Source organism: Miscanthus floridulus, chromosome 8, assembly GCF_019320115.1.
Source record: "Miscanthus floridulus cultivar M001 chromosome 8, ASM1932011v1, whole genome shotgun sequence".
NCBI classification, from domain to species: Eukaryota; Viridiplantae; Streptophyta; class Magnoliopsida; order Poales; family Poaceae; genus Miscanthus; species Miscanthus floridulus.
Genome location: NC_089587.1, coordinates 63,847,709 through 63,874,091, shown reverse-complemented (window position 1 = coordinate 63,874,091; position 26,383 = coordinate 63,847,709). Strand labels below are relative to the sequence as shown.

At 45.1% G+C, this 26,383-nt stretch overlaps 2 protein-coding genes across 2 annotated transcripts; one reads left to right on the top strand and one right to left on the bottom strand.

Moving 5' to 3' along the window:
- Window positions 1-17,046: 17,046 nt before the first annotated feature.
- Window positions 17,047-18,820, top strand: LOC136472331 (tryptophan decarboxylase 1-like). Its single transcript, XM_066470050.1, has one exon. The coding sequence runs from the start codon at window positions 17,184-17,186 to the stop codon at window positions 18,738-18,740; it is 1,557 nt and encodes a 518-aa protein (XP_066326147.1). The 5' UTR covers window positions 17,047-17,183; the 3' UTR covers window positions 18,741-18,820.
- Window positions 18,821-24,116: 5,296 nt separating this feature from the next.
- LOC136469222 (rRNA 2'-O-methyltransferase fibrillarin-like) lies at window positions 24,117-24,494 on the bottom strand. The gene has a single exon (XM_066467508.1). It carries the CDS (start codon window positions 24,492-24,494, stop codon window positions 24,117-24,119), a length of 378 nt encoding a protein of 125 aa, XP_066323605.1.
- Between the last annotated feature and the right edge of the window lie 1,889 nt (window positions 24,495-26,383).

Sequence of the window (26,383 nt, the reverse complement as noted above, 5' to 3'; positions counted from 1 at the left end):
TAAAACACTTGAAACATTTGCTTGAAACATGCATGTATACCCATTGCAACATGTGCAACACCAACATCTATTTTTGAAACATCCAGATGAAACATTTGCAACATACGTCTGAAACACGTGAAACACTTGAAACATATGCTTGCAACATGTGTATATTGTCATTGCAACATATAGAACATCCCAGATCTACTTTTACAAAACATCCAGATGAAACACTTGAAACATAACTTTAAAACGTCTGAAATACTTGAAACACGGTGTTCGCCGCGCGGTTGAATTAAAAGAGAATTATCTATTTGGTACCAAAACAAATCACTCTTTCGTATAAGGCGCTGAAAATTTTGAACTTCCTTATCTAGCACCAACTTGAAATTTTCTTCTGTAAATGGCACTGCCGTCCATTTCAGCCATCCATCCATTAGTTGACTCCCTCGACCATGTCAATTTTTCTTTAGAAGTACCAAAATGCCCCTCTTTGTTATTTGGTCGCACGCAGCTGTTCTGCTGCCCTCCGCGGCCGGGAGAGGCTCGGCGCGCTCAGATTTAATTTGGACCCCGGCCGCGCCCGTGATAGGAATAGGCTCGCCGCCCTGGTCAGCTCGGACACGAACGCGACCGCATCGCCGGAGTCGTCCGCAAACTACCCGGTACGGAGATGCCACCACCGTCCAAGTGCGGTCTCCCACGCGTGCCGCGGTCTCTTCGCTCGCTGCTGTCGTCCGTGTGCTTCGGGAGCACGTGCGCGCTGGGCGAGAGCTCTGGCCACCGGACTGCACTCAACCCCCCACCCGTCTAGGCGTACAGCGCTATGAAAGGCAACGTCTAGGTGCAGCGTATAAGCTCAGGCTGTTTCGGCAACAACCTAGAATTAAGCTTTGTTTCTATCTTTTGCATGCAGGTAATTCTAGGATTAGTTGCCTTATTTATCCCCTCATTGGGTTAGTTGTACTCAGCAAGGTGGCTGCCATGGTGGACGTCGAGAGCAGCGAGGCCATTTTTGTCAGGCCATGCGCAGCAACAACCTGTCGCAGAGCGCCAACTGGCTGCACGCGACAGTGCTGGGTGCCAACGGCGAGCTGGTGTTGACGGCATCGATGATGCTGGGCGTGGGCGCCGTGAAGGTGGACGCGCGCGCCATGTTGATCTCCAGGTTCGCGAGCCTCTTGGCGAGCGCGTGCAGCATGGACATCGCCGAGTTCATCCGTGTGCCGGGGCAGGGCGGCCTCGCTTGCCGGTGCTGTAATTTAATATGTGAAGCTTGTGCATGAAATTTATTGATTATTATTTGCACTCTTTAATTATCAAAACTAGTATAATACACGTGCTAACGCCACGGCTTTATCTTGGGGATCCACATGAAAACAACCAATGATTTTTTTTCCATAGTTCAACTTTTACACAATTGTATTTGAGCATGTTTACAATCCGAGAAACACTTTTGCATAAGAAGGCATTCGTTTGCACGGCTCTTCAAAATGTCCGCCAAGAATTCCATCCTCAGTGAAGTTGATAGTTGTACGTGGCAGATAATAAGCTAAATTATTAATTTCCTCATCTTAACAGCTCCTGACACCTGTCATTCATAAATCGTACCCATCAGTAAAACTCGCAAAGAGCAATCAATGGCAGCGGCGATCCTGGTGCTGCAGGCCGGGCATCCAGTAAGCGCCCGCCTCCACCATAAATCAAGTAGTGTAGTCCTAAAAATTATGGACCAATCTAAAAATCGTTTTTCAACAGTGTATAATGATTAGATTAGTATTAGCAATTGTTTATAGCTAAACTCTAAGACAAATAATAGTATATTACCCGTGCTAACGCTACGGACCATATTTTCGAATGTCCGAGGTTTCAAGCAAAGATATAATTATTCTTGAGATTAATACACTGGAGCTATTCATTGATGGCTCGATGCTGCATTGTTAACAAACAATAATCTGAGTATTGCTTCTTTTCAATTTAGTTATGAAGTAAAAGAGATTGGTTGCACTTAAATTGTATGGAGGTCATAGCTGATGCAATCTTCAACTTCTTTCCAGTTGAAATCAATTTGCTGTTATTTCTAGACAGGAATAACGCCTGAAATTTTTGAAAAATCAAAAGATTTGGAGGGACGATTGTTGAAAGTGAGATGAAGATGAGCACATACTAAATCAGGGAAGAAGTACATCACATACCATGCAGGCTTACCAAAGTTTTTATTTTGGAGATGCAATCCATCCGATTTCCCAAGGATAATGACTGAACTCCAAACCTGAGTAGGTAAGATAGAACGAAGGATTAAGGATAAGTGTATCACAATCACAATATACATAAATTGATTGATGTAAAAGAATGCACTGTATCCTTTTCAAATAGGAAACTCTAGGAAGCACTGCATCAGCATATATTCATTGAATAACCACTGCCATAAATCGTGCACCAAAATATGACACCCGAAAAAGAGCTAGCAGAGAAGCACATCTTAGCTAGATAACAACAGTGTAGCCCTCTACTCAAAGCAACCAACAAAATCCATTCTAAAGAAATGACAAAAGAGTGCAGTGCAATTGGACAGGCTAGGGAAAATAAACTTGTGAAATTTTATGCCAGTGCAACAGTACTAATCCCATATGCAAGAAAGTGCCAAAAACTCAAATAGTATTATCCTGTAGGGGATTTAGATTGGCAATGCTTTTTTTTTTCTTTTCCATCTAGTAAAACTCAAATATAATTAATCTTTAGTCTCCCTTCTCATTGAATTGATTAGGCAGAGCTCCTGCCCTAAGTCTAAAAACATAAATTATTCTTTGCCTAATTTTTTAAAAACCATAAATCTTGGCACCTGGAAAAATATAATTTGGTGATGTAGCATTCAATGATTTTGATAGCAAATGGCTCGACACTACATCTATCAGAGACAGAAAAGGAGCTCCTAAAGCGACGTCAAACAAAGAACAGAGGATGAGGAAGCTCTACTGCTCTCCATGTCAGCAATGGCTTAATAATTGAATATTATAAGGGGATCTAAATTTGGCTTACATCATTTAAGGACGCACATTAGAAAACCTACACCAAACATTATACTCTTAAACTAAAATATGTGTAACTCTCGCATATGGATGAAGAATGGAAAAGAAAATACTGGCTCCACTGTCCATAGTGCTATGTTGAAGTCCTAGCTCTTTCACTGTTACCATCTTGCACATAGAGAAGAGAAAAGAATACTCACTGCCATGTCCTAGTAATTTGTGAACACAGTAAACCCTGTAAACTCAGTCTGTGCAGAGCTTCCTCCACATGAGCTTTGTCAGAATTTGTGAATACCTGTAGTAACCAAATGTAGGTTGATACAAATGCTCTCCGTGACCATTTTTCCAAACATATCATTTCAGAATACAACAAGAAAACAGAAAAAACTGGTTGCTTTTCATACTATTTTTCTCTGTGGAATTAAAAGTAGGAGGGTCCTCAAAACAGGGCCAGGCCTCAGACTATGATATGGCATGGTACCATGAACAGTTGCATGAAACTCATCATTATCAAATTCGTAGTCTAATGATTGACAACCTATGACAAAAACATGGAAGTGACGAAATATGGTAATCCTCTCCGTTGTTGATAGGGTCCCGTCATAGCTATACCTCTGATTTTGCAAAATTCGTTATATTCAATATATTTGATGTACTGATGCATGGGTATACTGACCTTGAGAAGCATCCTAGAAATGCAGATTAGATTGTAACTAACTCCCTGGTGATGACACCTGAAAGGGCAAAGTATAATATCATTAGTTTATCAATGCAGATTAGACAACTGGATCACATCTGAAAGGGCATGATTAGAACATTAGTACTTCATCAATGCATATTATAGACTGTAGGCGCACAACAATTTGCTGAAGAGTCAGTTCTCTGTTTTCCCTGAAACAGAAATATAAGCTCTGGTATCCAGCTACATTTGGTGAAGGAAGCCGAGCTTGAAGTAACTTTTAAAAGAGCGGACCAGACATTGTACAATCAAGGGATGGAATTTGGCAAGCTGGCTACAGATACAAGGAGTGTGTGGTCAAAGTGCCACAAGCATCCACTCACAAATGTAACACAGTTTCTTTTTGGAGCTTAAATTGACAAGAATCAAAGAATTCTGTTGTTGCCAGGTACCTTGGTGCAGATGCATTGCTTGACCATGAGTGCGCCATTCAACTCTGCCATTTGTCGAACATCTTCGGGGCTTAAAAAAGGACGCTTTCCAACATCTTCAGGGACTACAAATCCATGGAAGAACACAAAGCCTATTGGATTAGGAACCAGTATTGGATTATGAATCATAAGGGGCTCAGGGAAGGGAGAGGGAAGAACCTGCAGGTGGCAGAGCACAAAGATCCAGTGAGGTCGTGAGGGCACCGCCGCGCAGCACGGGGCGGGCCGGCGAGTGCGGCTCCAAGCAACTTGGCAAGGACCGCCGCCGCGTGGCCTGGGTCAGGGCTTCGAGCTCGACTCCGGGCAGCCTGGCGAGGGCCGCCGTCGTGCGGCCTGGGGCAGGGCGCCGCGCGGCCTGGCGAGGGTCACCGCCGTGCATCCTAGAGCGGGGCGGCGAGTCCTGCCGTCATGGGCCTAGCGAATCGTGCGTCCCGCGAGTGCTGCCGTCCTGCGGCCCCGCGGTCCTGGCCCCCGCATGCCTCCGTGTCTCCGCGCGTCCTCGAGCGCCGCCGCGGCCCCGTCGCCTCTGCGCTCGCCTGCGTAACCTTGCGCCTGTGCGGCCCGCGCCTGTACGCGTGGCCCCGTGGCTCTGCGCCCGCCTACGTGACCAGGCAGCAGTGGCCGGCGGAGGCACGACCGTCAGGGCGCACGCGATGGCGGCGGCGGCAGCAACCTCCCGTGCTGCCGCGGCCGAAGACGACGACGCCTCCCCGGAGGCCGGCGGCTGCCCCGCGCTGCGGCTTCCTCCTCCCCTCCGCGAAGGGCGTGGGCGCGTACAGGCACCGCAGCTTCCTCCTCCTCTCCACGAAGGGTGTGGGCGTGGGCGTGAGCGATCGGAATGTTTCAACGTCGAACGGCGCGACGGCAGCCCGGAAGGTTTTGAACGCGTTTTTTTTATTCGGTGATGATTGGCTTTGAGCGTTAAATCGCAGTCGCGGCGGGTCGCGGCGTGCGGCATGCGAGGAGGGCGCGGGGGTGAGAAGCCTGTCATCCCACATCTAATCGTGGTCATCGGATTTGATTTAGGTGTCTTATTAGCCCTTGATTTTAATGTAGATGAATTACTGTGTGCATTTTTCTGGATGCACAATGGTTTGAGGCTCTCAGCGGGGGACTTTTTCTAGGGGGACCTAGTACAATTTTGATTGGTCCATTATAGTAGAGATACCATGTTTTTATTTACAAGTGTATTTGTGATATTTATGCTTTCTTTATTCGACAACATGTCTATTTATTTATTTTTCCTATCTGGACTACTTGCTGTTGGCCTGATGCTACATAGAAGGGTATAGATATCATTTTAGTTGTCACTTGACACTGTTAGTGCACCAAATGGACGGCAGTGCCATTTACGGAAGAAAATTTCATGTTAGTGCTTGATAATTAAGGAAGTTCAAAATGTTCATATACGGAAGAGTGATTTGTTTCAATGCTAAATAGATAATTCTCTCTTGAATTAATCTCTGATGAATCATGAACATACCAATACCGTTGTTACCTGTGTTGGTACGTGATCAGTTACGGTACTGTCCGGGCGTCCAGCATGCTGTTAAATGTGCTGCCAAGCAGCCGGCATTAAATGTGCTGCCAAGCAGCCGGCGGCTAATGTGGATTACATTGCAGCTCGATGACTAGCTGATGCATAAAGTGGTCAGCATCAGCATTCAGCAAAATTTGGTGTTTCTAACCCTTTTGAGGACTGGTAAAAGTGAAGTTGGAAACGCAGCAAAGTAATTTAAAGTTTGGAAATATATAGGAAACAGACAAAAAACGGTTTCCCATACGAAAAGCCTACCGAGAGTCCGAGACTACCTTTGGTGCACAGCAGGAGCAAACACAGCAAAGTTGTGAGCACAGCAATGTTCATGCTAGATCATCCCAACAAACTAATAGAATTTCGAGGGCATACACCTGACCTGTTGTCTGTTGAGACTTCGTTTTTGTTAGAAGTTGTGAGCGAGAGAAAAAAATTGGATTGACGCAAATGGTTGTTGTTGCATTCTTTGAACAGTGACTTCGTTTCATGTTAGATATTGTTGAAAATTTTCGGCAAATTCAGTACTAATTTAATCTAGAAAAATATTAACAGCATGTTTGTGTCATCGTAAAAGTGCATGTGTAGTCGCAAACAAGTTAAAGGGCTTGATACTAATCATGGATTCAAGCATATAGAAAATAAAAGGCAAATCGCTACAGCAGCATACCCAGCGGCACCAGAGCCATCTCCACTAGTCGACATAGCGTTTATTAATGTAGCCATCCTGCTGGTCACAGCGCAAAAAGGTAGCAGTGCTGATCACCACCAATAACGTTGTAGCCGGGGATTAGTGGGAGGAAGAAGTCGCCGAGTCGAGCAATTGTGTCTCCTGGAAGACGCTCCCTAAAAACCTAATTGTCGACCTTCACCCGAGCAGATGAATACAGAAGATGTCTTGGTTTTGGAGGTCTGCTCCTCTTGTTCTTGTGCGCGCAGGAACCAGAACAAAGATCCTCGAGTTGCAGCAGAACTTGTGGAGATGTGTGTGAGAGAGAAGACAGGTCGTTGGGACATGCCTCTTATTTTGCTCTCACCCGCAGAAGACCAGAAGTCTTTTGGAAGTCTAGCGGACCTGGCATTGGAGCGTTGGGTATGAGAGATCAGAAATTCTGAATTTCTGATAAGAAACTCATCATGGTAGAACAAAACCCCCCACAATTTCTATCATCACAGTAGAAATAGAAACTCCCGTAACTTCCGTCATCACGAGCAGAAACTCCCGAAACTGTTATCATCAAACGGCCCAAGTGGTAGAACCAACCCTGGCTCCGCACCACACATGTCGTGATGGGCCGTGGACTAAGCCTTTTATCACACATTATTTGAGTCCTTTTTATCACTTATTATCTCTTATAAGAAGCAGTGGAGGATATAGGATTTGATCAATACTAGGGCTAAATTTATTAGCCAAAAGCCAAAAAATGTACCACAGTCCATAGTCTATATATGTGTTGCATAAAAAATAGCTATCTTAAAGAAAAGAAATTTCAAATTAAGAAGCTGCTTCCCGACAAAGCCGCAGAGGACTGGTGGACGGTGGCGATGACGCGGCGCCCGGGGCACCGGTGGTGCGAAGGAGAGGGGATGGGCACGGGCAAGAGAACGAGTCCCAAGAGCAGCCCTGTGACTAGCCTTGCCGTAGTCAGTCTGGGTGGTTGGATGGGCTTGATTGCTGCTTGTTGGGTTGAATTGTGAAGTATATATGGCCCTAGTGGTTTTAGACCCAGGTTCGCCCCTATATTATAGAAGGTAAATAGTAGAAATAAACATATCTTATATATTTTTATTTAGAAAAATCGGCAAAAATATCTTCCTATTAGGTTTAACTACCATATCCTATTAGATCTAACTTTCATATTGATGTGAATTGTGATCAACATCACGGATCTCACACATAAATTCATCACGAGGGGTGCAACTTGGTACATGATCTTCCCAACGTCAGTATTTGATATGGAGAGAGATAGATAGATAGATAGATATGCATACTTGCATAGTAACTAACATGGCATGACAATGGTTCCAATATGACTCTTCCTTAATTATAAGTTTTTTAAACATGGTATATATGTGTAGAGGTGTTATGATAACACGATTTATGGGGTTTTTTGGCACACTTGTTGTTTTGTAGTTTTTTAGTGTGGACAAACGCAAACATGTGCTTTGTTTATAAAAAAGAAGAAACATAATCATGTGTCTGGCAAACTTTCTTAATACTTGTATAGAGAAGTGTTATCTTAGGAACATATCTTCTTCACATTAAAAAGGTTAACAGGAAGAATCGTGAGCCACGAATTTAAGGCCTTGTTTAGAGGACTCATCTAGAGGAGCCGGAGCCGTTTCGGAGGCTCTTCCAAAATGTCTGTGGCTTCCTTTTTCACTAGAAAAAGGCGTGTCTCCTCCAAAATGCTTCGGCTCCATCGCGCGTGCACCTTTTGTTACTAAGCTACCTACCTACCTGCCTTGCCGACCTTGTATTTCTTGCAGCTAGCTAGCTATAGTAAAAAAGTGTTTTTTTGTCGGTGAGAAATTTCGCTGTTGATCAAGAGTACACAGTCAGCGGTTGAATTGATCTGATGAATCATGAACATACGAAGACCGTGGTTACCTGTGTTCACTACGGAGAATGGGAGCTTTGCCGTGTGCCTTCGGCACACGGCAAAGCCAATAAAACACTCGGCAAACCCTTTGCCGAGAGTAACACTCAGCAAACCCTTTGCCGAGTGTAACACTCGGCAAAGGGCACACGGCAAATATCCTGCCGGCAAACTAACTTTGCCGAGTGTTTTTTGTCGGGCACTCGGCAAAGACTTTGCAGAGTGCACAAAAAACACTCGGCAAATAATTTTTCAGAAAAAAATTAAAAAAAACAAGCCATCGTCTTCTCCTCGCTGCGCCGCCACCACGCCAGGCCGCCACCACGTCGGGGCCGGATCTGGTTGAGGCGATGGAGGAGCGCCGCCGGTAGATCCGCCGCCGGGAAAGGGAGAGGCAGGGGGAGCGCCGCCATGCCGAGAGAGGAAGTGGGGAAGGCACCACCACAGGGAAAGGGAGAGGGAGGGTGCCGCCGCGCTGTGAGAGCGAGAGGGCTGGGCGCCGCCGTGCCGGGAGAGGGAGGGGGCAGGGCACCGCCGCGTCGGAAGAGGGAGGGGGGAGGGAGCCACCGCGCCGGGAGAGGAGGGCCGTGCGCCAGATCCATCCGCCGGCGCCGAGGCCGGATCCGGCCTCCCCGTGCACCACCGTCGCTGGATCCGCCCGCACGCGGGGCCAGATCTGGTGGAGGCGGTGGAGGAGCGCCGCCGGTAGATCGGCCGCTTGCATAGGGAGAGGGAGGGAGGTGCACCGCCGCACAGGGAGAGGCAGGGGGAGCGCCGCCATGTCGAGAGAGGAAGGGGGGAGGGCGCCACCGCCGGGAAAGGGAGGGGGTGGGCGCCACCGCGCTGGGAGAGGGAGAGGGCAGGGCGCCGCCACGCCGGAAGAGGGAGGGGGGAGGGCGCCGCCGCGCCGGGAGAGGAGGGCCGCGCGCGGCGCGCTCGGGAGAGGAGGACCGCGGTGCGCTCGGGAGAGGACCGCCGCCACCACGCACGGAGAGGGAGGAGGGGAGGGCGGGGCTTAGGGGGCGGCCGCGGGGGAAGAACAAGAGGGAGGGGAGGGGCGCCCGCTGGGGCTGGTTAAAAAAAGAATTTTTTTTCCTTTGCCGAGTGTCCTAGATTTGGGCACTCGGTAAAGTTTTTTTTCATTTTTTTTTCTTCTCCTTCACTACCGGAAACTGGCGATTTGCCGAGTGCCGAGGCTTTGCCGAGTGTATTTTATCGGGCACTTGGCAAAGACCGTGTTTGCCGAGTGCCAAATAAAATACACTCGGCAAACAAAAACACACGGCAAAATACGTCTTTGCCGAGTGTTTTTTTCTGGCACTCGGCAAAGATGTATTTTGCCGAGTGCCTTTGTTTTGGCACTCGGCAAAGAAGCTTTTTGCCGTGTGCATTTTTTTTTTGCCCTCGGCAAATCATTTTTTCGAAGCAATTTTTGAGGCCCTAAATGAATTCAAATGAAAAACTTTTCAACTACAAAGTTGTATAACTTCTCAAGATCTACAAAGTTTATTTTGGTCATTTCTTCATTTGACAAAGCGACAATAACGTTGTTCATAAAATCTACATCTCGCATATTAGTTTCATGAAAGTAGAAGATACATATATAAGATTTGTGAACAATGTTACTACCACTATGTCGGATGAACAAATGACCAAAATAAACTTTGTAGATCTTGATAAGTTATGAAATTTTGTAGTTGGCAACATTTTGATTTGAAATCATCTTGTCATGCAAAAACGACGTTTGAATTTGAAAATTTTAAAATTTGAATTTTTCAAACGACCTCGGATGAAAAAACTTCCTAAATTAAAATTGTAGATCTCCAAAAGTTATGAAACTATGTAGTTGACAACTTTTTGATTTGAAATCATCTTATCATGCAAAACTATGTTTGAATCTCTCAAATTTAAAATTCAAATTTTTCAAACGACCTCGGATGGAAAAACTTACTAAATGAAAATTGTAGATCTCAAAAAGTTATGAAACTTTGTAGTTGACCACTTTTTTATTTGAATTCATTTAGGGCCTCAAACAAGCAATTTACTCTCAGTTTGCCGAGTGCTTTTTTTCTAGCACTCGGCAAAGAGGTATTTTGCCGTGTGTATTTTTTTGGCCCTCGGCAAATCAGTTTTTCGAATCAATTTTTGAGGCCCTAAATGAATTCAAATGAAAAACTTTTCAACTACAAAGTTGTATAACTTCTCAAGATCTACAAAGTTTATTTTGGTCATTTATTTATTTGACAAAGCGACAATAACGTTGTTCATAAAATATACATTTCTCATATTAATTTCATGAAAATAGAAGAGATATATATGATTTGTGAACAATGTTACTACCACTATGTCGGATGAACAAATGACCAAAATAAACTTTGTAGATCTTGAGAAGTTATGAAATTTTGTAGTTGGCAACATTTTGATTTGAAATCATTTTTCATGCAAAAACGACGTTTGAATTTGAAAATTTTAAAATTTGAATTTTTCAAACGACCTCGGATGAAAAAACTTCCTAAATGAAAATTGTAGATCTCCAAAAGTTATGAAACTATGTAGTTGACAACTTTTTGATTAGAAATCATCTTATCATGCAAAACTACATTTGAATCTCTCAAATTTAAAATTCAAATTTTTCAAACGACCTCGGATGAAAAAACTTACTAAATGAAAATTGTAGATCTCAAAAAGTTATGAAACTTTGTAGTTGACCACTTTTTTGATTTGAATTCATTTAGGACCTCAAATAAGCAATTTACACTCGGTTTAGTATAATATATTGGGAACTAAAATGGAATCTAGACACAAGTGACACTGTGGTGTAGTGGTAGAGGAGGTTTGTGCGCAGCGAGAGGTCTTGGGTTCGAATCCCGTCGGCCGCGTAGCCGTGAAATTTATGCGAAAAAAGCCGGAGATGGATGGGCGCTGACCGGTGGGGGCCTCCACCAATTAAAAAAAATTTCCATTTTTTTTGGGTAAAAATTCCCATTTTTTCGGGTTTTTTTTCGGGTTTTTTTTCGGTTCCAACTTTGCCGAGTGTCGGCACTCGGCAAAGGCTTTGCCGAGTGCCCGATAAAAGACACTCGGCAAAGACGTCTTTGCCGAGTGTTTTTTTGCCGAGTGCTCTTTGCCGAGTGCAGCACTCGGCAAAGCCTTTGCCGAGTGCAAATTGGGCTTTGCCGAGTGCCCCTGGCACTCGGCAAATTCACTGAGTCCCGTAGTGCTTCTTTCCCAGAAAAAAGATATTTTTCCTTTGTTGAGTATCCTAGATCTGGGCACTCGGCAAAGTTTTTTTTCATTTTTTTTCTTCTCCTTCTTTCCCAGAAAAAAGATTTTTTTTCTTTGCCGAGTGTCCTAGATCCGGGCACTCGGCAAAGTTTTTTTTCCATTTTTTTCTTCTCGTTCTTTCCCAGAAAAAAGATTTTTTTGCTTCGCCGAGTGTCCTAGATCTAGGCACTCGGCAAAGTTTTTTTTTCATTTTTTTTCTTCTCCTTCTTTCCCAGAAAAAAGATTTCTTTGCTGAGTGTCAAAAAAAACACTCGGCAAAGCCCCTCTTTGCCGAGTGTTTTTTTTTACACTCGGCAAACCGCCTCTTTACCGAGTGTTTTTTTTTTTGCCGAGTGTTTTTAGCGCAGCACTCGGCAAAGAACACGTACCACTGCCGAGTGTTTTTTTTTTGACACTCGGCAAACCTCCACTTTACCGAGTGTTTTTTTTTTTTTGCCGAGTGTTTTTAGCGCAGCGTGCCCGAGAGAATACACTCGGCAAACATAAAAACACTCGGCAAATTTGACGTTTCCGGTAGTGGTATGTGTTCAGTTACGGTACTGTCCGGGCGTCCAGCATGCAGTTAAATGTGCTGCCAAGCAGCCGGCTAATGTGGATTATATTGCAGCTCGACGACAAGATTCTTAACCACACAACTTTTGACTGGATTACTTGAATTAGTAGCTAGATGACTAGCTGATGCATAAAGTGGTCAGCATCAGCATCCAGCAAACCTTGTTTTTTCTAACCCTTTCGAGGACTGGTAAAAGTGAAGTTAGAAACGCAGCAAAGTGATTTAAGGTTTGGAAATATATAGCAAACAGACAAAAAACGCTTTCTCATACGAAAAGCGTGCCGAGACTAGCTATGGTGCACGGCGGGTGCAAACAGCAAAGTGTTCATGCTAGATCATCCCAACAAACTAATAGAATTTCGATCGAGTGCACGCACCTGACGTGTTGTCTGTTAAGACTTCGTTGTTTTGTTAGAAGTTGTGAGCGACAGAAAAAAAAATGGATCGACGCAAATGATTGTTGTTGCATTCTTTGAACAGTGAGGTACGTATTGTTAGATATTGTTGAAAAATTTAGGCAAATTTAGTACTAATTTAATCAGCATGTTTGTGGCATCAGAAAACTGTATGTGTGATTTAGTCGCAAAAAAGTTAAGAGCATGATACAAATCATGGGTTCAAAGCTTCAAGCACAGAAAATAAAAGGCGGGTCGGCACAGCAGCATACCCAGTGGTGCTAGAGCCGTTTCCGCTAGTCGACATAGCATTTGTTGATTTAGTCGTCCCGCTTGTGGCAGTGTAGATCACCACCACCACGGAGCCGTCAGGAAGTAGCAGGAGGAATAAGTCACTGACTCGAGCACTCGCGTCTCTTCAAAGATGCTCCCCAAAAACCTAATACCGGCCTTCACCAAATTAAGCAAATGAATACAGAAGATGGCTCGGTTTTGGAGGCCTGCTCTTCCTATTCCTGTGCGCACAAGGACCAGAATAGAGATCCTTGGGTTGCAGCGGAAGTTGTGGAGATATGTGTGCAAGAGAGAAGACATGTTGCCGAGAGGTGCCTCTTATTTCGCTCTTTCGTAGAAGACCAGACGTCTCTCGAAAGTCTAGCGGACTAGGCATCGCAGTGTCGGGTACGGGAGATCAGAAGTCCGGAATAGAAACTCATGGTAGAAACAAAAACTCCCGTAACTCCCGTCGTCATGAGCAAAAGCTCCCGAAACTCCTATCATGAAATGGCCCAAGTGGCAAAACCAACCATGGTCTCGCACAACATCATGTCGTGACGGGACGGGGAGTAGGGCTTTTATCACATATTGTGTGAGTCCCGTTTATCACATATTATCTCTTATAAGAAGGAGTGGCAGATCTAGGATTTGATCAAGACTAGAGCTAAATTTTATTAGCCAAAGCCGAAAAAATATGCCATAGTCCATAGTCTATATATATGTGTTGCATAAAACATATAGCTATGTTAAAGAAAAAATTTCAAATTAAGAAGTTGCTTCAACGACACGCAAAAATAAATACAGCTACAGCTTTACAAAGAGTTGGAATGAAACTTGGAATTAGAATTTTAAAATTAGTAGAGAAACACCGGCTAGCCGCGCGTCCTGCTCGCTGCTCGAGTGATCTCGGCCTCTTGAGGGACTATGCGGCTGTGTCGTCCATGCGGCGATGCGGGTCTGGGTGGTTGGATGGGCTTCACTGCTGCTTGTTGGGCTGAATTGTGAAGTAGTACTTAGTAACTAATAACACGCTTCCTTAATTGTAACGTTTTTTTTAACACGACACGACTATGATAACGTGATTTATTGTGTACCATTTTTTTGGCACACTTGTTTTATGCGCAGTTTTTTTAGTGTCAACATGTGCCTTGTTTATGAAATACTCCGTAGAAATATAAACATATGCCAGGAAACTTTCTTAACACTTGTATAGAGAAGTTTTATCTTAGGAACATATCTCCATCACGTTAAAAAGGTTAACATGAAGAACCGTGAGCCAGGAATTTAAACATTTTCACGATCGCGAGAGGACATGGATCCCGATCGTGAGGTCCCTGCCCTCCTTTATATAGACAGAGGAGGTAGGGTTACAATGAGGGCGATCGGGCTAACATATTGGATTCCTAGTTTGTTACGTGAAATGCGCAACAGATTGATCCTAGCTATAATCCAGATATGCCTATCTTGGATATTCTTGTCTTGCCTTGGTCTCCACGTTAATCGACCACCTAGGCCCTCGTGGGCTTCTTACTTGACGGCTCCTAGGCCGATAGCTTGGACATGACCGTTTATATGGGCGGTGCAGGTACCCTGGCCCATATATCCGACACAAAGACCAAAAAACGTATTTAATTATCTCTCTCAACACTAGTGCTATTGTATCGAAGTACGTGCGTATAGAGAAAGCACGTCTTATATTATGGAACTAGATAGATTAAAAAGTGGTTACACATTATATAGTAGGACTGAGTAATAGGTAACAAGAAATACTCATGTTATACCCATCTTCCTTTTACCACTTCTCACACAATGTGCAACTGCTTAGAGGGTCTTCAGTCTTTATCTTATGTTCTTCAGCTTTCGGTCTTCAGTTCTCACAAACAATTCTCCTTCTAATAGCCCACCCACTCAAGTACTCATATTCTTGTTCGTCGGTGGCACGGGCGGCCGGCCGGCCACTCACTCGCGCGGCGGGGTCTTGGTAGTTGCCGTCCGCGTTGTCCATAGTTTGTTTTTTCAGAGAGGTACGGAAGGGAAGGGATTTCATGACAAAAGGGACTCAAGCCGACAACCACGAGTTCTCCATAGTTTTCACGTGAAAATGTTTAAATTCCTGGCTCACGCGAATAGCATGCATGACCGGTGAGGCACGCCCGTGATGTTAATGATTCATTTTTCGTGGCCGCAATTTTATTCTTTACCTAATTATTTCATTGTGTATTTTAAAAATCAAAAGTAAGGCCTCAGTTTTTTGAAATTTTACCTCTTATATGAGGTACCCGGAGTACTGTAGCAAAGCACATTTGAAAGTACTATGCTCTCTTATGGTTAGCAAAGGATTTTGTGGATACAGATAATGTATTACTAGTACAGAAATGATTTTTTACAGGTGTCTCCTATTTGTTTGAAGAACGGTTTACTTAGCAAATTGTTTTAACCGGCTCTGAGAGCACTGTAGCTTATAAACCATCCGTGAAAATACATTTTTAGGGGCGGTTTTTGTTAAGTAAGTTGTCATGGAAAATATATTTATTTTCAAGGAAGGTTTTTTAAGAAAACCATTCTTGCAAATATAATTTTCATGGACGGTTGCTTATTTCAACTACCTCTAAAAATAGGTCATTTCTAGGGACGGTTGAATTAAGCCAGCCGCTGTAGAAATCAATGTTTAAAGACAGATGACTAAGTCAACCGCTCTTCAAAATAGATGCAACACAAATAAATTCACAACCATTTCAAATAAAGTCAAATAAAGACAAAATTTATATCAAAATTATAGGACTTGACAAGATCTAAATCTTTGTAGATCATGAAATTTTTATTTGAGATCGCTTAGGGGGGCTCAGTTTTTGAATTTTAAATTTTAAATTTTTCATATGACCTTGGATGGAGATATGTCCTCTATCAAAATTGTAGTGCTGGAGAGGATATAAAAATTTGTAGTTAAAAGTTTTTTCATTCTAGATTGTTCACGAGTTATATTGATTACAAATAACTGTGGGGTATGGTGGTAGGGGACCGAACATGCGAGGTGAGAGGTTCTGGGTTTGGATCTTGGTGGCTACACTTGTTCAGAATTAAAACTTATGTGTGCGGGGTTGGTTCACTGGGCTTCGGGCCACATTAATTTTTCCTTATTTTTACAAATGTTTTTTTAAAAAGGTCTAGAATTATTTTTAGAGATGGTTGACTTAAGTCAATGAACCCTAAAAATGATTTTTTAAGGGTGGTTCTCTTAAAAAATAGCCATCCCTGAAAATCAATTTATAGGGACAGTTTTAAAACCGTCTCAAAAAGTAAATTATTTTTATATTAGATGGAATAGTAACGGTTTTGCTAACTCTCTCTAAAGATTGTTTTTGACCATCTATAAAAACATTCATGTACTAGTGTATTACCGAATGATAAATTAAATTTGACTATACCAAGTTATATGAACCATGACCTATATATAATGAAATGAAGTACTCCCGGCCTCCATACTAAAAAAATAAAGTCGTTTTGGACAGTGACGTGGTCTCCAAAGCATAACTTTGACTACTTATTTTTATAAAGATATTTATCAAAAAGTGATATATGTAAATTTTTGTGAAAGTATTTTTCAAGACAAATCTATACATATGGTTTTCACATTTCCAAGCTCAACAACTTAAAAATTATTCATGATTTATATTTCCAATGTTTGATCAAGTCTTTTCCAAAAATGACTTCATTTTTTAGTATGCATGGAGGGAGTATATTTTGAATCAGAATGTTTAATTTACTTGAGTTGTGGACGTTTGTGGCTGTGAATACAGTACACTACATGACTGCAGACGATGGGTCAATTCAGCAGCTTGCATTGACGTCCCCAAAGATATTTAAATTGTTAATTAAATATTATATATGGTGTAGTTTTTGCACATGCTTCATTCATGCTATAGGCTTGTCGTACGGATGACTTGAGAATGCCATGTTTTGGACCCGTCACCTGCATGCATGACTGCGTTCATGCATAGATGCCATGACCGCCTGAGCTTGACTCCCGGCCTTCGTTCGCGCTGACGATTGACACGAAGTCGACTCGCTTCATCTGCAGCTTCGTCCTCACCTACCTCCGAAATCCACGTCCACGACCTGTGCAACGCCTGCTTCGCCACGCCGCTTCACGCTTCACTTCCCTCCCCTATATATAGCGAAACCCTAGCTCTCCAACTTCTCCTCACCAAAGTAACCAGCCCTCGCTAGCTAACGAGTTCAGAGCTCGATCGCCTGCCTCGATCAGCTTCGAATTCTTCATTTCGTCCACTGACCGACCACTGCTTGCTCGATCTTTAGTAAACTCTGCTAGCTACTCCGCTAACAAAGATCCTAACAAGAATGGGCAGCTTGGACACCAACCCTACCGCCTTCTCCGCCTTCGGCGACGACGCCAGAGGCTTCCAGCCGCTCAACGCCGACGACGTCCGCTCCTACCTCCACAAGGCCGTCGACTTCATCTCCGACTACTACAAGTCCGTCGAGTACCTACCCGTGCTGCCCGACGTCAAGCCGGGGTACCTGCGGAACGAGCTGCGGTCCGCGCCGCCTACATCCTCCGCCCCGTTCGACGTCACCATGAAGGAGCTCAGGGCCTCCGTCGTCCCGGGGATGACCCACTGGGCCAGCCCCAACTTCTTCGCCTTCTTCCCGTCCACCAACAGCGCCGCCGCCATCGCCGGCGACCTCATCGCCTCCGCCATGAACACCGTCGGCTTCACGTGGCAGGCCGCGCCCGCCGCCACCGAGATGGAGGTCCTCGCGCTCGACTGGCTCGCGCAGCTCCTGCGCCTGCCGCCCAGCTTCATGAACCACACCGGCGCTGCTGGGCGCGGCACCGGTGGCGGCGTCATCCTGGGAACCACCAGCGAGGCCATGCTCGTCACCCTCGTCGCCGCGCGTGACGCTGCCCTCCGCCGGAGTGGCTCCCAGGGCGTGTCCGGCCTGCCGCGCTTGGCCGTGTACGCCGCCGACCAGACGCACTCCACCTTCTTCAAGGCGTGCCGCCTCGCCGGCTTCGACCCGGCCAACATCCGGTCCATCCCCACCGGCCCGGAGACGGACTACGCCCTCGACCCGGCGAGGCTGCTCGAGGTCATGCAGGCCGACGTCGACGCCGGCCTCGTGCCGACCTACGTCTGCGCCACGGTCGGCACCACGTCGTCCAACGCCGTCGATCCGGTGGGAACCATTGCCGACGTCGCCGCCGTGTTCAATGCGTGGGTGCACATTGACGCCGCCTACGCCGGGAGCGCGTGCATCTGCCCGGAGTTCCGGCACCACCTCGACGGCGTTGAGCGCGTCGACTCCATCAGCATGAGCCCGCACAAGTGGTTGCTCACCTGCCTGGACTGCACGTGCCTTTGGGTGCGCGACACGCACCGCCTCACCGACTCGCTGGAGACCAACCCGGAGTACCTCAAGAACAACGCCAGCGAGTCCGGCAACGTCACCGACCTCAAGGACATGCAGGTCGGCGTCGGCCGCCGTTTCCGGGGGCTGAAGCTCTGGATGGTCATGCGCACCTACGGCTCCGCCAAGCTCCAGGAGCACATCCGGAGCGATGTCGCCATGGCCAAGATGTTCGAGGATGCCGTGCGCGCCGACGACCGGTTCGAAGTCGTGGTTCCCAGGAACTTCGCGCTCGTGTGCTTCAGGATCAAGCCCCATGGCGGCTGCATGACGGAGGAGGACGCCGACGAGGCCAACCGTGAGCTCATGGAGCGCCTCAACAGGACCGGGAAGGCGTACTTGGCACACACGGTGGTCGGCGACAGGTTTGTGCTGCGGTTCGCCGTGGGTTCGTCGCTGCAGGAGGAGAGGCACGTCCGGAGCGCGTGGGAGCTCATCAACAAGACCACCACTGAGATCATGCAGGAACAGATCGTTGTGGAGTAGTAGTACTGAAGTCGTTATACTTGGATTGAGATATTATTTGATTCTTTGTTGTTTGCCCAAAGGAGGAATAATAAAGCCAATTAAACATATTTTGTCTAAAGGAGGAATCTATATTTTTTTTTTCTCTATGGTGCCGTTTGGATCCTTTCATTTGGTGGAATTAAAATCTACTTAATAAATTAAGCTATTTAGCTCGGAATTTGACATTCTACCACTTTTGAAAGTTCACATGTAAGCCTATCTCAGATTCATAGGGTGCGAGATGGAAATTGATTCTATAGATCACCGTTCTAGGTTTCTACTTCGCAACTTATAACACATTCTTCAATTCGCTCCTCTACGGTAGAAATACAGCACATAAGTATCTCTCTCGTATATCCAACACTAATATACAAATATTATCCATATATAACAATATTAGCTTAATTATTATGTGTTTAAACTATGATTATTAAAATGAATTCAATTACAAGGATCCAAACGGGGCCTAAGATGATAATGTGAGGCATATATGCATGTTTAGTGCTCAAAAGATTTATCAATAGATTCATATTTTTACATGCCCTCTTTTATTAAGATGTTGGGTAGTAGTAATTTGTTATAATAGATTATACTAGAATCTAATGTTCAAAGTAATCCTCCAACTATATGACATGATGGGCATACACATGACCAAGATTTTTTTAGCTGCTAGCTGCTGCTGACACTCTACTCAGAAAAACATTTTTTAGGATCGGTCAAAACCGATCCTAAATCACAAATGGCTACAAACTTGCTTATGTGCATTCTTCATAATTTGAGTCCATGACCTAAGCCTTGTGTAAAAACCCCTCCTTACCACCGTACTAATTCTTTAATATTGACTTTTACAAATCTTTTATTGAATATGCCCCCCTCTAAATGATGTCAAATGAAAAAACTTCTTCAAAGTTTTATATCTCGTCAAACACTACAACCTTAGTATAGAGCGTGCCCCGTCTAAGATTGTTTGAAAATTCTAAAAAGCTGAGTAAAATAAAAAAAATATAAATTACATAGTTTTATATATCGTTGAGCTATAGAATGTTAGTATAATGTTTAATTCATCCAACTTTATTTGAAAAGTTATGAATTTATTTGTGTGGCACTTATTTACATGTGATCCATAGAATACATGCGACTGGTAAAGTGTTGTCACTAGAAAATGCAGGTAATTTCAGGTGCGATCAATATCACTAACCGCTTATGGAAATATATTTTTAGGGGTGATTCGTTAGCTAAGTCCATCAAATGACGTTTCTATGGGCGACCAAAATTATAATTGCCTCTCTAAAAGAAGCAAGCCTCTAAAACTTGCGAACTTAGCTGGTAAAGGCTCCTTTTGGTGGAACTTATCCATCTAGATTTAAGTTCTCGACTTGATACGTGTGGTAGGGCTACGCGTCTGTCATAGTGAGTGTGCTTGCATTGCATATACATGGGCGTACGTCTGTACCATGTGATTTGAAAAAGAAAATGCGTGATATTGTTGTTGTAATCTTGAAACTTCTTTCCTCTTAATGAAATACGGGCAAATCAGCACGTTCGTGAAAAAAGATTTAAAAAAGAAAATCAGATTCTTTACTCTCAACAGTGGTAGTAGCTAGTTTGTACCTTCTTTTTATGATGTTGGGAACATGACCTAGCGTGTAATTTTCGTCAAGGAGGGGAAGAAGAAAAGAGAGAGAATAATACAAGAAATAAGAATGAAGAGAAGTGGAAGCATTGCGTATGTCCGCTCTATTTCTCCAGTCATATGTCAGTCAAAAACTCAAAATTATCACGTTTTATCTGATCACTTTGGCTCACATATATGCACGCATCATCCGTAGATATTTGCCAAGAGCAACGGTCAATGAAATTGTCCAACCTGCTAACTAGCCGGACTACTAGGAGCGGACGAACTGTAACAATCAAGTTGGTGAGTCAGTAAGCAATTACGCTGGCGATTGATCGGTCAGCGTTTGCATCTGATGAACCATTGCATGCTACAAGGGTAAATGCTGTCATCAACGAGTGAGGTTAACACTTGACTTGAGTTAGCCATAGGGTCAAACTATACCCCTTCTGGCCGTGGTAGAAAGTAACATTTTTCTTAAGGTGACAGCTGGAGTGCTGGTAAAATAAAATTAGAGCGAAGGCCTGGCAACGACAAATGACTACTACAGAAATAATTTTTAGAAAAACCTTCATTTTAATCAAGCTTATGGCTCTATCAAGATTGTCTCTAAAAATGGTTTCTAAATCGGTCTGTATCTAGAAGCCGATTTTTAAAGACGGCTGGAAAGCCCATCCGCCTCTACAAATACCCACTAGTTTAGAAGAGGCTAGAAAGCCCAACCACCTCTAAAATAACATTTCCAGAGGTGGCTAACTAGAAATTCTACCTGTCTCAAGATAAATGGATTTCTGGTTGGCAATTTGGCTGTCTCTAAAATAGGTGCAACATAGTAAAATATATATTTTTTCTACTAATAAGTCAGATGAAGATAAACTTTATTTGAAAGTTGTATCTCCGTGACTCACCTTACACTTAACAGTAGTTGGAGGGAGACATCGATAGAACTGGCATGCGGAGACACATTATTTAACGTTTTTTTCTGTACACGAATATGGCCATACTATATGGGTAAAAGTATTGCTTGCATCCGTTGCATCTGAGCAGCAGCATGCAGGCATGCAGTCGCTGTCATCGGATCAACACATAATCTCAGTAAAACCAGCACGCATGCAGTCGTCGCGATTCCACTTTCCAGAGGTCGAATGCAACCAATAACGTACACGTACGTGTAGCATGTTTTATTTTATACTTGCGGAAAGGAGCCGGCACCAGACGCATGAGATATATATATATATAGAGAGAGAGAGAGGGCGTGTTTATCTCACCGCCACACTTCGGCTGCCAAAGCTGCGGCACGCCACAGAGAAAGGCAGCTGTTTGGTTCAGCTTTTAGATGGCGGCCATATTCTCCGCCACAAGTGCTGGGCGACGCCACAACTGAGTGGCTGGTGGGGGCTGCGAACCAAACAGCCCCATACACTTCCAGCTATACTAGAGCTTGGACTTGGTCGTGCCATTTGAGACCGGGTCATAGTACGGTCCTTTTGCACGACCCGAAGCATGATAAGTATGAAATATTTTGGGCCGTGCCGGCATGACACGAACACGAGGACCGTGTCCTGCCTACACTACTGAAAACAGAGACTTTGCCGAGTGTAAAATTCTTTATCGAGTGTCAAAAATCGGACACTCGGCAAATATTTCTTTGCTGAGTGCCGGGCACTCGGCAAACACGGGCACTCGGCAAAGGACTTCTTTGCCGAGTGCCAGACTCTCGGCAAAATCTCTCCACTCGGCATAGGCTGCCCGCGAAACGGCGCCCTGCCACGGCCTTCTTTGCCGAGCGCCTGCGGTTAGGCACTCGGCAAAGATTTGTTTTTTTTTTGTTTTTAATTTCTTTGCCGAGTGCCCCAGATCTGGCACTCGGTAAAGATTTAATTTTTTTTTAATTCTTTGCCGAGCGTCTCAGATCTGACGCTCGGCAAAGAAAAAAATTTTATTTTTAAAATACTTTGCCGAGTGCCCCCTGGACGGCACTCGGCAAAGTTTTTTTTTTATTATTTCTTTGCCGAGTGCTCCTGTGGATGCACTCGGCAAAGAGGAAATTTTAAAAAAAAATTAAAACATTCTTTGCCGAGTGCCTGATGGCTGGCACTCGGCAAAGACACCCTTTGCCGAGTGCCATGCCCCGGCACTCGGCAAAGTTTTTTTGTTTTTTTTGTTTTTGGCCTCCATTTTTTTTGTGCAGCCTTTTTAAAGCACCAGGAACTCCTAGTTACAATTTGGGGATTTTTTGTGGCTTTTTGTTATATTTAGTTACTTTATTTCGTTTACTTGAATTTTTCCGGAAATTAGAAATTTGAACTGCACGTGGTACGAATAATGGAGTTTAATGATTCGAAAATTGATAGTCATGTTAGTGAGTGTTATGAGAGGCCGTATCCAGGAACGGACCCGAAATTTCGGACATCTTGTTCACGAAACATGTCCGCGAAATTGCGTGTGAAGTGTTTATAAATTCTATAAAAAGCAAACGAAGTCCGAAAATCATAAAACTTGTTGAGATGTCGTGATATCATATGTGGAGGCTATGATAAAAATTTTAGAAGATTTCGTGCATGTTGTCACGTACGATGCTTACAAACCAGGACATCTGAGATGTCCTGGTTTGTAAGCATCGTACGTGACAACATGCACGAAATCTTCTGAAATTTTTATCATAGCCTCCACATATGATTAAACGAAGTCCGAAAATCATGAAACTTATTGAGATGTCGTGATATCATATGTGGAGGCTATGATAAAAATTTCAGAAGATTTCGTGCACGTTGTCACGTACGATGCTTACAAACCAGGTTTGTAAGCATCGTACGTGACAACGTGCACGAAATCTTCTGAAATTTTTATCATAGCCTCCACATATGATATCACGACATCTCAACAAGTTTCATGATTTTCGGACTTCGTTTGCTTTTTATAGAATTTATAAACACTTCACACGCAATTTCGCGAACATGTTTCGTGAACAAGATGTCTGAAATTTCAGGTCTGTTCCTGGATACGACCTCTCATAACACTCACTAACATGACTATCAATTTTCGAATCATTAAACTCCATTATTCGTACCACGTGCAGTTCAAATTTCTAATTTCCGAAAAAAATCAAGTAAACAAAATAAAGTAACTAAATATAACAAAAAGCCACAAAAAATTCCCAAATTGTAACTAGGAGTTCCTGGTGCTTTAAAAAGACTGCACAAAAAAATTGGAGGCCAAAAACAAAAAAAACTTTGCCGAGTGCCGGGGCATGGCACTCGGCAAAGGGTGTCTTTGCTGAGTGCCAGCCATCAGGCACTCGGCAAAGAATGTTTTAAATTTTTTTTAAAATTTCCTCTTTGCCGAGTGCTCCTAAAAAAAATTAAATCTTTGCCGAGTGCCGGCCAGGGGGCACTCGGCAAAGTATTTTAAAAATAAAAAAAAATTCTTTGCCGAGCGCCAGATCTGAGACGCTCGCAAAGAATTAAAAAAAAAATTTAAATCTTTGCCGAGTGCCAGATCTGGGGGACTCCAGCAAAGAAATTAAAAACAAAAAAAAACAAAATCTTTTGCCGAGTTGCCTATCCCCCTGATCCGGCACTCGGACAAAAGCCGCCGGACTTAGCGGTTTTTGATCGTCCGGCCCGTCACGTGCCAGCAATCCCCACCGCCCACGCCTGGCCCCGCCCACGCCTGCCTGCCGCGTCCCGCCGCCGCCACGGCGCACCGACGAGACGAGCGGGACGAAGTCGCGCAGCGCGCTAGGCCCTTGAGACCTGAGCTGCGCCGGCCGGACCCGGCAGCCAGCGTGCCGCGCCTACGCCACGCGCACGGACGCGCTTGCCGCGGGAGCGCGCCCGGCCGCTCGCGCCACCTTGCCCTCGCTGCCCACGCGCCCGACCGCCCGCGCGCCGTGCCCTCGGCCGGCCCTGCCCCCGGCCAGCGCCACCCGCTGCCTTCGCGCCCTGCCGCTGGCCGCGCCGTGCCCCCAGCCGGCCCTTCCACCAGCCGCGCCGCCCGCTGCCCGCGCGCCAGGCCGCGCCGTGCCCCCGGCTGGCCCTTCCCCCGGCCGCGCCGCCCTGACCCCAGCCGGCCCTACGCCCCGGCCGCGCCCCGTGGACCACCCGCCCCGACGCCATCCGTGCTCGACCCCGTCCCCGACTCCGCCCGATCCCGATGCCGCCCGCCCCTACCCCGTCGCCCGTCAGGTATGCCTTCTCACTTATTATTGTCGAGGTAGTGGTAGTTGTAGTAGTATTAGTTGTACTAGTGGTAGTATTAGTACAACTAGTGGTAGTATTAGTAGTAGAATTAGTGGTAGTAGTAGTAGTACAACTAATGGTATTAGTTGTAGCAATAGTGGTGGTAGTAGTAGAAGAACCAATGGTAGTAGTAGTAGCAATAGTGAAAGTAGTAGTACAAGTAGTGGTACTACTTGGATATATTCTTCTGCATGGATTGATATCCAAACTACATGGCTTCTGTTGAGCCATATGTGCTTGTCGGCCATCGTGCCGTTGTTTTTTGTAGGTTTTGGAAACCTCGCCATGCAGGGGAGGTTCTGCCGAATTTTTTTGTAAATAACAGTATTTTGTTCCATTTTTGTAGAGAAGAGCCCATCAGAGTTGAGTCGGAGTTCTCGCCACCGTGTCGATCTGCCTGCACCGCGTCGTCTCGCCACTGCACCGACCCGCCACGGCCCCGCTAGCCTGACTCCGTCGCCACCCTAGGTATAACCCCTCTTTTTGTATCATTGTCGTAGATCGCGTAACCCAGTTAGGCGTCTCCCGTTTGAAAGAGATACGGTTGGAGGTATGCAGATCTTTGCATATTTATGACCGTATCTATTTTGGATTGTCCACGCTTTTTGGACAGCCCGCGGATGCGTAGATGGGTTAGTTTCCATGTTCTGCTCTAGTCCGAGACAGAGTTTTGGCATCACCTCCCTGTTGTTCTCCGGATACACACTCTTCTTTGGCAGGACGTGTATCTGGAGAACAGCGGGGAGGTGCTGCCGAAATTCTATCTCGGATAGGAGTAGAGCATGGAAACTAACCTCATATACACATCTGTGGGTGGGATTAGGACCTATCCTCACCTATTAGACAGTAGGAACACCATGTAGATGCAATTAATGGTTACATTACTCGCCGATACATATGTTAGAGGATGGATGACTGTCAGTGGATGTACACATGCTGGAGAAGTCAGAGTGATTACACCACGGAATGGATGAACAAGATCGATGCTTTCTTGAACAGTGCATTTGGCAACGCTGCTAAAGGACATTGCCTAGTTTTGTGTCCCTGCAGCAAATGTGGAAACAGGAGAAGGGTAAACAAGGTGGAAATGGGTAAACATCTTGTGAAGAATGGATTTACGCCGGACTACACCCGGTGGGTCCACTATGGTGAAGCCCATCGTATGAGAGAGGAGGTGGTGAGACCACGGGTGGAGGCTTTTGATGCTGATGCCGGGGTAGCAGACATGTTAGATGACTTTCACCAAGGACAGTTCGATGAGGGACGTGAGAAGGAGGAGATGGAAGCAGCCGCACAGGCGTTCTACGATATGATGGACTCGGCACAGAAACCCCTTCACGATCGGTCAACGGTGTCTCAACTGGATGCCATTGGACGCTTAATGGGGTTGAAGTCCGAGTTAAACTTAAGTCGACCTGGCTTCGATAAGATGTTGGCCGTGATTGGCACCTTGCTTCCAGAGGGCCACATTCTGCCGAAGAGCATGTATGAGTCACAGAAACTCCTTCGAGCACTTAAGATGCCGTATGAGCAGATACATGCTTGTCCGAAAGGGTGCCTCCTATTTAGGAAAGAACACGAGCATGCAAAGTTCTGTCCAAAGTGTAAATCCTCCAGGTACCTGGAGGTAGACTCTGATGATGGCCAGAAGAGGCAACTTACGATCCCCATGAAAATCCTACGGTACCTTCCGTTCCTACCGAGGATCCAGCGGCTATACATGACCGAGGATTCCGCGAAACAGATGACATGGCACAAAAATGGCA